This window comes from Vombatus ursinus, unplaced genomic scaffold, assembly GCF_900497805.2.
Source record: "Vombatus ursinus unplaced genomic scaffold, bare-nosed wombat genome assembly UNPS02014861.1, whole genome shotgun sequence".
Lineage (NCBI taxonomy): Eukaryota > Metazoa > Chordata > Mammalia > Diprotodontia > Vombatidae > Vombatus > Vombatus ursinus.
The window spans coordinates 9287749-9301914 of NW_020954639.1; the positions used below are offsets into that span (position 1 = coordinate 9287749).

A 14166-nucleotide genomic window follows, 5' to 3' on the forward strand; every position below is an offset into this window, starting at 1 on the left:
AACAATGTTTTGGTTTTGTTGTATTCTAAAGATTTAGAAAATATATAGGTTCATTTTCAGCTTTAATTCGCCGCAAGGTATTTTATTGGTATTTGGTGGGAAAGAGGCTTTGGGAGGGAAATTCAACCAAATTGAGCTTATGGCTTAGGTTTTTTTGTTTTGTTTTTGTTTGTTAGTCAAAGCTGGAGTTTGTGGCTTAGAGAGGCAGTATGATGGAAATCATGGAAAGAAGAGTATATTTGGGCTGTGATTCAGGAGATTCTAGTTCCAGCCTCGATGGTCTCTAAGGTTCTGTTCAACTTTAAATTGAGATCCTATGATCTATTACCATGCTTCCCTGGGCCCCAAGTCTGCTTTGGGAAAAGAGGAGTCTGGATCAGATGGTCATTAGGACCTTTCCAACTCTAAAACGTGATTATCTGTCAAATTAGTACCTGCTTGGTTCTCGATAATTTATTAATATTATTGATTATTAATTATTCATTAAGGTTAATTCATTGTTAGTAAAAGTAATATTATTTTTAAATTATTCCTGTGGTATTCAAAGCTTGCTTTTATTCAGATCTTTGATGGCAAAGATAATATATGTTGCCAAAGTCTGAACAAGGGAAGTAATACTTATTTATATTTAGTATGAGTTATCCTGACCTGGCCTTTTCAAGCAATCCTATAGAGTACAAATGATCCCCCAGGGTGAGGAAGAAAGGGGGGGGGACAAAACCCTGATTATTACTATTTCTGCTTTCCCTGAACTACTTCATTGACCCTCCTTACTTCCCAATCCAAGCTTGGCTTATTTCCACAGTTCCAACTTCATTGTACCCTTCCTGAATGCTATTTACTCTTTCTACCTTTCCAGAGTTAGAACATTCATTTTCTCCGCCAACCCACATCCAACATTTCTTAAATTCATCCCCTCTTTCCCACCTCCAAATTCCTCATAACCTTCAATTTCTTCTTCAAATCCTACCTCTTTCCTGACTAATCTAAAGTCCTGAAAGGTGGGTACTATCATTATCTCCATTTTACAGTTGAGGAAACTGAGGCAGACAGATCACACAGGGTCACACAGCTAGTAAGTGTCTGAAGCCCGATTAGAACTCAGATCTTCCTGTTTTCAGGCTCCAACACTCTATCCACTGTGCCACCTAGCTTCTCGCCATCCACCAAATGCAAGAGACCCAACCATCTCACACTCCTACTTAGTGCAAACCAAGTAGATGTTCCTCCGTATATTAGATCTCTTAAGTCCCCAAGTTTCACTTCAGAAAGCTACATTTGTGACTGTCAGTCTCTGTGGACAGACAAATCACTCTTTCTTTGTGTGCCCCTCATGAAAGAAACAGACTTTCAGATGCTTAAGACATCAGTAAGTAGTTTATCTCTTAGACAAAATGAGCAGAAAATGGATAGACTTAGTAGTTCATAGATGGCCAATGAGATGTGGTTTACTTCAATCATCCTTGTACTGCCATCATTGATAAAGGTATTGATGCAGAATGAACATGTCAGTGACACCGCCCTGGGAAGAGGCAGAACTGGGTTGTGTAGCCCCTGTCAACTAAAGCATTATGCTCTACTCTGAACAATACTGAAAAGGGCAGACACATATATGGATACCAAACATTTATACAATACAATATACAAATTTGGCTTAGGGTCATATATCAAAAGCTAGAATTAGGTGCCCCAAAGGCTAACCAGTTGACCCTTTCATTTTACAAATAAGGAACCTGAAACATGAAGTGTAGGGAGATTAATGACCTTGCCCAAGGTCAAACAGGTAATAAGTCTCAGTAGTGGGATTTGAACTGAGGTCATCTGATTTCAAAATCAATGCTCTTTCCACAATATATATTGAAATACATTGACTGTACATTGAAGGCAGAGAATAAGATTCATAATTCCATTGTCTGTACTTTAGCCCTAGTCCTACTCCAATGCCTCAGTGTGACATGGAGATGGCCATGGGTTGTTTCAGGTAATTTGAACATCAAAATACCAGCTCCAGCAGGTACTACCAAGGTGAAAAAGCTTGAGGCACAGGCCTAGTGACCAACTATACAGCCATGTCTAAAGACCAGCCTAGTTGAATTCCGAAAGATTTCATTACCAGCTGAGTTATAGATTGATGAATTTTTCACCTCTGGTGATTCTTCTAAGTCATAGAGGGATTAGAGACTAAGTCCTTGGAGGGAGTGTCCACACCAATGAAATCTAGCCCCTAGAAGCATGTGAGCATTAGCTTGAATGACTTCTGTTTGAAGGGCAAACAATGAAGTGTAAGTTATATGTTTAGACCCAGTGGTGACAGAGGGAAATTTTCCCACTGGGGACAATTAAAAGCAAAACCAATAGTAAGTAATTACAGCTCAGAAAGCATCCCCACTGCCAAAACCAGTCCATTCCAAAGGGCTTCAAAAATGTGACTTTATATGGATTCAAATCTAGTGCTTGACCTAAGTAAGAGCAATTCTCACAGTTGACAACTATGCATATTATCTGCGGGGGCACCCCCACCACTACTACTACTGACAATAATAATAGAAATAGCTAACATTTGTATAGTGCCTACAATGTGCCAGACATCGTGCTAAGTGTTTTCCAAATATTATCTCATTTCCCCATTTACAGTTAACAAACTGTAAACTGAGGCAAACAGAGGGTAAGTGACTTGTCTAGGGCCACACAGCTTGTAAGTGTCTGAAGCTGGATTCAAACTCAAGTCTTTCTGACTCCAAGCCCAGTTCTCTATCCACTGCACCACCTAGATGCTGCTCCTCACTCACACACACACACACACACACACAGACACACAGACACACACACACACACACACACACACCCCACCAAATGCAAGAGAAACCTAACCATCTCACACTAACTGAGGAGAAACCCAGGTCAAATTGGAGAAAAGAGATGAATAATTGTTTTTTTATAAAACTGCAATTATAGCACTTTAAAATATGCACATACTATAAACCAGAAGCTAACAAATAGTGACCCTGGGTAAGTCACTTAACTCTGTTTGCCTCAGTTTCCTCACCTGTAAAATGAGCTGGAGAAGGAAATGACAAACTACTCCAGTCTCTTTGCCAAGAAAACCCTAAAAGGGGTCACAAAGAGTTGGACATGACTGAAAAACGATTAAACAAGAACAAAAAAAAGTGTTAATTCAGTTCAAATAACCTCTCTACCAGAAACAAACAAAAAGACTTATGTATCCATTTCATACTTGTACATTTTGTACATGCACATGTCCTTGTCAGTACTGATGGCAGCTAGGGACACAGTGGATAGTACAATAGAGCAGGCATCAGGAAGATGTGAGTTATATCCCACACCTCACTGTGTGACCCTGGGAAAGTCACTTAATTTCTTTCATCTATAAAATGGAGATAATAATAGAGCTTGCTTCACAGGACCATTGCAAGGACCAAATAGGAACATAGATATAAATATAAATATGGGTATAAATAGAGATATAGATAATAGAGATATAATGTATGTATATGTATGAATATATACACATATATGCACATATATGTTCTGTGTATACATGTGTGTATATGTATACATGTATATAAAAGTACTTTGCAGCTGTCATCATCATCATCACTGACCATGATGAAGCAGGATGCCTTAGTACACAACTCTGTGCTGCTGTCCAAATTTGGCCGGTCCTCAGGACAGTGTCATTTACACGCAGACTCTGCATAAATTCAATTCAACACAACAAACGTTTACAAGACCACTCAAACACTGACAACAAATGTTGATCAGATAGAAGTCCTGGATATGCTTTAATGAACAGTCAAGAGTCACTTTTAATTAGTCCGGTCCGTGTTTGCATGCAAATGAGCATTGCTGGAGTGGTATTAAAGGTGCCGTAAACAGTTTGCTTTCTCCAAGAAGCCAGACTTCATCCCCAAGCCATGACAAAACAATCATGGATCCAAATGAACAGGATATGAATTAATGAGGCTTTACAGAATAAAGAATTACCACCAGGCTTTTCTTCTAATCAAGCTATTGTTGCAAACACGCACACAGAAGGGCCTTGGCTACCGAGCAAGGCTTTTTAGAGTTTCCCTGTGAAGGGTCCCCTTTCTAACAGTGGGTCCTGACAGCTCAGCTTGGGGAAAAATAGGCTTGGAGGGGGGAGGCATTTCTAAGGAAAGAAAGCAGAAGAACAGTGAAAGCGACCACTTTTCCTAACACAGTCTTATTGTCACAGCAGGAGATGGCAACTTCATCTACTCCCAAGCTGATGAAAACCAGAAGGGCAAAGTGGCCCGGCTGCTGAGCCCTGTCGTTTATTCCCAGAACTCCGCCCACTGCATGACCTTCTGGTACCACATGTCAGGTTCCCATGTTGGCACCTTGAGAGTCAAATTGCGCTACCAGAAGCCAGATGAATATGATCAAACACTCTGGACTGCCATCGGACATCAAGGAAACCACTGGAAGGAAGGACGTGTTCTACTTCACAAGTCTCTGAAACATTATCAGGTATGTTGGCCTGCCTGGGTTGGAGGGCAGTTGATTCAGATGATCAGTTAGAGAGTATTGAAAGGCTTTAGAAATGGAAGCAGAGAGATCAGACCTATGGCCCCTTTTGAAAATGTAACCTCCTGGGGGTTATGCAAAATAAAGAAGGAATAGAAAGCAAAAAACATTCCAGAAATTCTGGAAGGTGGTGGGGGTGGGGGTGGGGGTGGGGGTGGGGGTTGTGTTCCTTCTGAGTCCAGGATATTGTTGCTGTGAAAGTTGTAATGGCAGCATATTTCATGATCTCCCAAATTACACGAATTGAAGCAATTACCTGAGAAGGAACAGAAAATGCTGCCTTACAAACTATTTCTGGGGAGTCACAACGTTTCATCCTGTTCATCTGCTGATTTTTTCCCCTAGTTTTAAAGTTTCTATTTTTAAAAGAATGTGTGAAGTGATGCTCTACGGTACCATACCAACCAGCTAATACCGATTGATGAGCAAAGCATGTGCTTATGTGAAAGCTTGTAAATTTAATTTGGGTGCTGTCACTAGAGCTGAGCAAGCATTTGTGAGTGCTGCAGTTTGGCACTATCAGTTAAACAGTGTGAAAATTTTCTCACTTTTCTAGGTGATTGTTGAGGGTGAAATCGGAAAAGGAAACCTTGGAGGGATTGCAGTTGACGACATTAGTATTAATAACCACATTTCACAGGAGGATTGTAAAAGTAAGTATGAGGTACCATAGAGTGGGACCAGTGAAGATGTGGCATAGTACAATGTTCTCAATACTGCTCTTGTCTTTATCTCACTCATATGGAAATAGATATTCAATATTAGGTAGGTACTAGTGAGATATGTATGCCAGTTGAAACATGTTTAAAATCAAATCATTTCATATTATCAGTATCCTGTAACCACTGATACAGGAACACCAGAGAAAAGAGAGAGAGATCTAAAACGTGTTTTTAAGGTCACTGCTTATAGTTGACCCTGATAACAAACAGTTATCACTACCATAACTTTTCAGTGGTCTATATGCCAAAGACCTCAGGCAATTCATAGCCCAACCCAGATGATAAGACATGCTCAAGGATATATATGACACACTTGAACACAGAGACACACAAGAAAAGTTAGCTAAATTAACAGACCCTCACAGCCATACTGTTTCACCACAAAGAGGTCTCACCCAGCTCATGATCTCTTAAGCCTTCCAGAATAAAGAGCTTTATAATAGTAATTGAATGGGCCAGCTTCACAAATACCAATCCAGGAATTCTTCTGTCTCACTTTTGTGAGTGACTAACACAGTGCCTCACACAGAGTTGGCATTTAATAAATGCTTGTTGACTGGTTGATTTTATTTCTCCTGTCTTTTTCACTGCTCCCTATAGACACCTTCAAAATGAGAGGGCAGTTATTGAATGCAACAGCTCCTGGTTGGCATCCCAGTTTGGTTCCTTGGCGTGATAACACACATTTAGTTACCTTAGTTCATCAGATGTCTGCTCTGGATGCACCAATAAGGAACGGAGTATATGTAAGGCCATATCTAATAGGCAATGTCTATAAAGACCAGGCATAGAGACTGGACTTGTGATTTAATTGGTATAAGGAACTCCCAGGTGAGGAAACTCCCTGCACCATTGCAAGTCAACACTTTTCCCTGTACCTTTAGTCTTACAGAGTTGCTCAGGGAACAGATGTTAATTTGTTCAGGATCCCATAGCTAGTTGGTATTAGAGGTGAGACATGAACCAAGGTCTTTTTATTTCCAAGGCTGGCTCTTTATCCACTACATCACATTGCTTCTCTGGGAAAGGTCCAAAACTGTTATTAAGGGCAGCGTCTATAGCAGACCTACCTGGAAGGTAACTGAAACATTTAAACAATTGGATAATTCCAAGTATTTTAAAGTGTAAATGCACATGGTCAACTTGGAAAATCTGGTTGCATGAAATATAACTAAGGTCAAGTCAGTAAATTATGAGCCCTGTAAACATCATGCATTATCATGAGTTAGCAAAAAGGTTTCTATACACCCAAACAGCTGAAGTTAATTTTTAATAAGATGAAGAGAATTATGTCTCATGCCCAAAGCTGGCTGTGGTGGTAGTGCCATTTTGAAGCACGTCTGATTTTGGGAGGTGGCAGAGAAATGTAGACGATAATTCTTAATTTTTTATACTATTTTTGAAAGGCATTGTTAATGGCATTCTAATAGCATACTTGTTTATCTTATGCCTCATTTATTTCACTCTGACTTTAATGTTATGTATCATCATATAAATTCATTGCATTAATTAAAACTAAAGAGAACCAATCTGTGACATCAGTTTAAAACCTGTTCTCTGTAATGTATGTTGGGTTTTTTGGGGTTTTTTGGAAACTCCATTGCTTTTCCAAGTCATTTCCTACCAGTATGTTTAATGCATACAGACCCTGAAGTGCTATTAGAAATATGACTGGGTTAATAGTGGCAACTGGAAAAAATATAGTGAAAAAAATGCTTATTTCTTTGATCTATGGGAGGAGATATTCCATTTGATATTCCAGTGGACTGGTATAAATTGTATTCATCAGGTTGTGGCAGGGGAAGAGTAATGCTTAATATTTTGGTGCTGGTCACTCATAAGGCTAGCATGACTCGGGCACTGCATAGGGCTATGAGAGAATAAATGGGGCTCCCTACCAGCAGATCCTGTGGGGCTCCTCAAGCAATATCTATAGAGGGTTATGGAGATAAGATATCTATCGGCTCATTTGTATTTGTATACGATATTCACTTGAGATAACCCTCCTGAATCTCTGGGAAGTGTTCCCTTGAAATGATCAGTTACTCTGCTTGTTGCACATTTATTGCTCAAATTTTCAGGTAGAAAATGCAAAAACCACCTTAGTGAATCAGTCCTAGGGAGACATCCTCTTTCTGGCTGCCTCATTTGTTTCACTCTCCAATGAAAATGCCATACAACTGTCCCATCAGTCAATTACAAAGCATGTGTTGTTTTCCTGATATGTCTTGCTCTGTGTAAGATATGGGTGATATGGAAGAAGGTCCCATTGCACTTTTACTCCCAGTGAGCTTATGGTCTATCTGGAAGAGATAAAATCGGCATTTGTGAAACCAAAAAAATAATAATAACTCATAGCTAAGATATGTGGTTTATGCTGAGCACATTAGGATTTCAGAGAAGGGAGTGGTCAGTTGGGAGCTGAGGGACCAGAAGAAGGACACCGCTCGAGTTGTGGTTTCCAAAGGGGAAGGGCTTCCTTTCTGAAATTTTTGCTTTAGAGCTCCAAGTTTCTAGCTGCATCGATCTCCCAAAGGAATGCTCCATGTAGGAGGCAGGGAATATTGCACCATGGTCTTTGTAACCAAATTCAGGCCAGGTGTCTATAAAGAAAGCAAAATTAAGAATTGGCACGATTTAACAGGCTAAATGCCCTTGGAATGTATAAGGCTGGCTATTTAACCAATGCCTTTCTCATAGGCTCTCTCTAGATCATCCTGCTGTCATTGACTATTTATGATTTTGTCTTTTTTAATGTGGGCAACTCCTTGTGAGGAAACTCCCTTCCTCCCCCAGTGGCACCCAGCTTGTGGTGTCAGAGTTGTTTGAGGGCACTGAGAGAGGCTTGGTGCCTTGCCTAGGGTCATACATTCAATATGGGTCCGAGGAAGGTGTTCCTGACTCCAAAGCTAGGCTTGTATCCTGGCTGCCTGTTGAACTTACTCAAACTACTGTTTCCTCCTCCCATTGCCTGAAAACATCACCTGGCAACAAAGGGTCTGCTGGAGGGTGAGGACTGAAACTTAAGACAAAATATCCCAATTCTGACTGATTAGCAAATTTATATGTGTTTTATTATCACCCTTCTATTGATTTCCAATCATTTCAAAGGGCTTGAGCCTCCTGGCATCTCCAAAGGGGATCTAGAAAATGCATGTTCCTATGTGTGTGTTTAAAATGTGTTTGCATTTTTAATTATCATTATCCATTTTCTTTTTTTACTCATTAGAATCAACGGATGTGGATAATAAGGACAAAGAAAACTCAAATCCTGAAACAGGTAAAATTGTCTTGTTTATCAGGTCTGCTGTGATACTCTCTGTATTTGTCCCTGAGATGTGTCATTGGAGTGAATTTTTCAATATAAATCCTCAGACCCTGGTTTGGATTGTTGTAAGACACCATGCTAGAGTCCCCTTAATGTTTTCAATTAGCTCCTATTTCATTTTGCATAAGAATTTCAGCCCAGCGGAACATTTTGTGGCTCACTCTGGTCTAGGCCGTGCCCTAGTTATCCTGGAGAAAACATCATGCCTTGACATCTAAAAGAGGCCAATTCAAACTTTTACTGCTAGTTATTCACCAGATGCAAATTACCCAGAATGTTAAACTGTTCATCCTGCACAGCCCATTGTGTTATTATGTTTGACCTCCTTCCTTCCATTTCCTTCCTAATCCACAAGAGCCCTGGTTTTCATGATAATTCAAGAGTTTTCTTTTTAATTAGTCCTCATCTGCGAAGTTTCTACCTTCAGTTGGTTTAGGAATTGCCAAAGATCACCAAACTTGGCCCTTTGTAGAATCTAGAATTCAAAAGGAGCTTCAAAGATCAATCTTACCCCTTCTTTTAAGAGGTAAGAAGACTGAGGCCCATAAAAGGGTTCAAGGTCACCCAAGTAAAAAAGTAACAAAACTAAAAGTCAAACTCAAGACCTCTGACTCTAGAATAGATATCTTCCCTGTTGTGCTGCCTCCCAGAAAGTATTAGGTTGCTTTAAAAGCAAGGCACACAAAACCAAGGCCAATGAAACCACCAGGGTTGACCTGTTCTACCACTTTGGAAAGGCCTAGTGTGCCATCATTGCTTTGAGTGATCCAACAATAATCCCCCATCATTCCCAGAGTAGGCATATTTTCCACATATTCAAATACATGCCAAAACCTAGCATAGATATGCATGTACTCTTGCTGTCTCCAGAAGTACAGTTGGTGTATAGACATTGGGCTATCACACATATTAATATATTCATCATGGTTCTTAGTTACAGAGCCTTCACACTGTCATGTAAACCTTATTAGACATTGTTTCAAAACAATATTTCATCAAGGGAGAGAGTATTAATATGTCCCTTAGTTTGTATTCCCCCTGCCCTGTTAAGGGACCCACTGCATTTATTTTTAGTTTTCTTTGATTAGAATCATTGTTGTTTTGAGCACCATTAAGTAAACACCAAACATGTTTCACATTAACATTTTTAGTCTCCTTTCTAGTACAAGGTAATTAGTCACCAGGCTCCCCTGTTAATAATTCCTTATGCACCACACTAAAGCAAAGATTTCCCCAGTGGCTGATTTGCAGAGCTCTGCTACTTTTTCCAGTGAAACCACCAGGACCATGAGGCCACTGAGTATGAGGTGGCTTCTAGCCAGCATGGTATCTTGGTCATGCTTTGTGCCTCCCTAAAAAGCATTCCAGCTTTGCCAAACTTTTCTTTGCTTTTAGCTCTCAGAATGAGCATATCTTGAAGGCTGGATTCTGCTTTCAATGAAACCACAGTAGACTTGGAAAAATATCATTGTGTAGAGTGAAAATTTTACACTTGGGCAGGACAAACACATGTGTAAAACACGCAATGAGATTGGAGCTTCCACCACATAAAAGGACAGCACTGAACATTTCCTCATGTCTGGTTTTGGAGTCAGTCAAATGAACAAAGAACGTTTAAATCCCTGCACTACGTGTTTTGATTTAGTGTGTGACTAAGCATTTCAAAAAGCATAATGACCAAAGATTTGACCTAGCACTTACTACATGTAGCTTTTGGCCAGCTAGGTAGGACAGTGGATAGAGCACTGGGCTTGGAGACAAGAAAACCTGAGTTCAAATCTGACCTCAGACACTGACTAGCCATGTGACTTTGGGCAAGTCTGTCTCGGTTTCCTCAGTTGTAAAGTGGAGATAATAATAGCTCCTACCTCCTAGGGTTGTTGTGAGGATCAAATGAGATAACATTTGTAAAGCGCTTAGCATAGCACCTGGCACATAATAGGTGTTATATAAATGTCAGCTATTATTATTAGCTATCATGTATAGAAAGAGGTACTCTAAATCCTAAATGCCGTAGGAAATCTGAATTAGAATAAAATATGATCCTTGCTGGTCAGAAATGCCAAACAATTGGTCCCAAAGTCAACATCCATCTGACCTCTCCCAGGCACAAGATACTGAGCCCCCCTGAGTCATGCCCAGCCATCTGGGGAACAGACCTCAGGTTTTACAAATTCACCCGAGAGACTATCAGTGATGGAAAGGGCAGATCCTGCATCTTTTTCATTTTTTTCGATTTACTTTCATCTGGTATTATGACTGCTCACAAAAGGCAATTACTTTTATCCTCTTCCCCTCCCTCTTAGGAAGCACACCAGGATACGATGGAATAGGAGAAGGTGATGAGAACATCTCTAGGAAGCCGGGCAATGTGTTGAAGACCTTGGACCCCATCCTCATTACCATCATCGCCATGAGTGCCCTCGGTGTCCTTTTGGGAGCCATATGTGGGGTTGTCCTGTACTGTGCCTGTTGGCACAATGGGATGTCTGAAAGAAATTTATCTGCCCTGGAGAATTACAACTTTGAACTTGTGGATGGCGTAAAGTTGAAAAAAGACAAACTGAACACACAAAACACTTACTCGGAGGCATGAAGGCCGAGATGAAAAGACAAATCGAGGAATTTAAGTGGAAGGATGGAACTTGAGTGTGCTGGGGAACAGTTGATCTTCCTTTACTGTACAGGCTGAAACATGCGTTGATGACGCTGAGCCAAGCTTTTCTCAGGAGGTTTGATGAGTATAGCCGACAGACGAACCTGAACAATCATCTGTATTAACGATCTGAACCATGGACGGTCAGCTTTTTCTGTTGGTTTGATTTAAATAATCAGATGCTGGTGTTGAGACCAAGTAGGATTGACTTAATGATTCCTTTTGTTCTTTCCCCCATCCCCCTCTCTCTTTTCTCCTTTTCCTTTGATGGATTTTATTCTAAACTGTGCAAAATCCAAGATGCAGTCACCAAGTGTATTCAGTGGGGACCCTTTGCTGCCTGTAACTCAGTGCCCAGAAAAGATTGGATTAACTGCAATTTAGTGGACTCTCACACCTGTACTTGTGTATAATTACTCGTGTTGTGCATAGGCAAAGAAGGGTTAGGCTGTCTTTTTGAGAGAGTACCGTCGCCTCAGTACCAGTATAGTGTGTCAGCTCTGTTTACGAAGCAATACGGTCCAATCTCCCTTGATGTTTTCAGTGTTGTACTCGACTTTGTGCTTGTGAACTCCATACAGAATAACGTGCCATCATCAGCCGTGACTGGCAACTGACCCGAGTGTACCACCGGAAACCGAAACAAACAGTCCTTGGCACTGGCTAATTTATGTCCTCCAAAGTGCCTTTTTGTTTGTACTGGTTCTCATTGTGTTCACTTGACTGACCCACTCTCTTTCCCTCTGATGAAAAGAAGCCCTTATCTCTAATCAAACCCTGGTGGTGTCCTGACTAAGAAGAAAGTATATTTTAGTGTGAAATGTTACCCCTCCCTCCCCCAGGAAGGCAAGGGCTCTGAAGATTGGGCAACTTGGCTTTGATTGTTCTGCTTTTTCTGTAATTCAGTTTCATGTCTCTTAACCCTTTTGTAGAAAGCTGCAATATCCTCTTTTATTGTCCTTTCATATGGAATGTATTTTCAGATGTAAACTTTTTCTTCTCTTCTTCTTCTTCTCTCTCTTTCCTATCACTCTGTGTCTTTTCTCTCTTATTAAAAGATAGGCATTTGCCATTGTTGAGGAAAGAAACCTGCAGCTTTAATTTGCTGACAATGGCAGAAGATTTTACTAGACTTTATGTTTAAAAGTAAATAAATAACGGAAAATTCCTAATTTTACTCCCCCCAAAGTCTAACTTTGGGCTTCTTGTTAACTCTATAAAGTGACAGTATCCTTTTTCCTTCAACTTTTCACTCTCTTGGTCTTTTTAAACCCAAAATCAGAATCAAAATTAATTGAAGTGTTTAGGTTCAGTGGGGAAAGATAAATTGGGAGCTTGTGGGGTGTGGTTTTTATTGAATTCGGTTACAAATAAGACCTCAAAGAAAGGCTGAAAGAAAGCCATGAAATTTCAGTGCTAAATGTTCCATTGGAACCTTCTTATCTGGGACTCAGGTTGACTAAGTAAGTAAGGTTATCAGGTTCCTTTAAATCCCAATGAAACTGTTTGGTTGGAAGATAAGAGGGGAATAAAAAAGCTAGCAGTTCATTTGAAAGAAAAACTCTAAATCTTGGAGCCAGGAAAGGAAAATGTTCTGAGATGAGGAAAGTAGCGAACTTTTAAAACCCATATCAAAAATGCACTCAGAAGCAGGGGAAACTGGTGGCTCCTGTGAATGAATGCCTCTGGGCTTCTTTCCAAGTCGCTGAACAAAGTAGAAGCCTTCTGTGGGGCAGGGCTTAGGGCTCCTAATGCCATAGCAAGTGAGACATCCTGGTATCAAGGCAGCCTGTGAATTATCCCAAAGAAATTTTGATTGTTTTCCGTGTATTTGTGTCATGTTGTATATAATGATTTGTAGGTCTTTCCCCCCCTCCTGCATAAGGACTGGTCTCTCCAATAAACTACTGGGAGTCACATTTGCATCCCATTTGCAGTATGGAAAGCCCATTCATCTTGATTTAATTGGATTGGGAATGCTGTTTGTTTCTTGTAAAGTATGGAGGGCCACAAAAGAAGAGTAAGTTTTGTCCCCGATGGCATCCGGTCCAGAACCAGGACTAAAGCACTAAAGACTTCATTTCTTAGAAGGTGATGGACTTAAAGTTGCCTTCAACCAAGGAAAAATGATACTGCAACTTTAAATTAAAAAGTATCTTGCACTGATAAATATATTTAAAAATTATATGTTTATAAAGTTATTAATTTGTAAAGGCAGTGTTACAGAATGTTCAGTTTATATTGTTTTAGATTGTTTCAGATTGTTTCATAATTTTTAAAAGTGTAAAATAACATATTTTTTTTCTTTATTGAAAAACTATAAAAAAATCTTCTGTAGTAAAATGATTTCATTTTACTGGTATATTATTGCTTCATGTTTTGTACCATCATGAAATTTTGTGCAAATTTTTTTTACAGAAATTTTTATTTTCTATGACAATAGGACACTTGTAAATTGTTGTTTCAAAATGAACAGTGAAGCCTTAACTTTAAATGATGTTTGTATTCTCAGACACTGAGTAGCATAAAATCCACCTAGAACTGACCTGTAACTGAAATTCCAAACTATGACTACTACATTCCAAAGAAACAGTTGGATTAAACATTTTCATAAAATAGCCCAAACTTGATGCCTCTTATTATCATTGGCCTTCATCATTAGAGAAGATGGTATTTTTTCAAGAATCAGATAAGCCTTATGAGAATGGAATTTTTAAGAGTTCATTGTTATGAAAGAATATACTCCTCAGAGTAAAAGATTGAGAAGATAAACCTTGCTGAATAAACCTGGCTCAGAGTAGATGTTTGAGGTTTGATGCCATGCTGCCCTATGAAAAACCCTAATGAAAGCTTAATTTGGTTGAGGATAGAAGATTGGGTTGTATGGGGGA

At 39.7% G+C, this 14166-nt stretch overlaps 1 protein-coding gene across 5 annotated transcripts in view; it reads left to right on the plus strand.

Moving 5' to 3' along the window:
- The window catches only part of NRP1 (neuropilin 1), a 182763-nt gene extending 168870 nt beyond the window's left edge, over positions 1–13893 (plus strand). For 3 of the 5 annotated variants that reach the window (XM_027841559.1, XM_027841555.1, XM_027841557.1), the window contains 4 exons: positions 4238–4512; positions 5126–5222; positions 8521–8571; positions 10926–13893. In XM_027841559.1, coding sequence (XP_027697360.1) covers positions 4238–4512; positions 5126–5222; positions 8521–8571; positions 10926–11215 — 713 coding nt within the window. In that variant the 3' untranslated portion in view covers positions 11216–13893. The remainder of the gene's footprint in view (positions 1–4237; positions 4513–5125; positions 5223–8520; positions 8572–10925) is intronic. The other 2 variants (XM_027841558.1, XM_027841556.1) reach the window with 1 other exon arrangement.
- Positions 13894–14166: the final 273 nt, after the last annotated feature.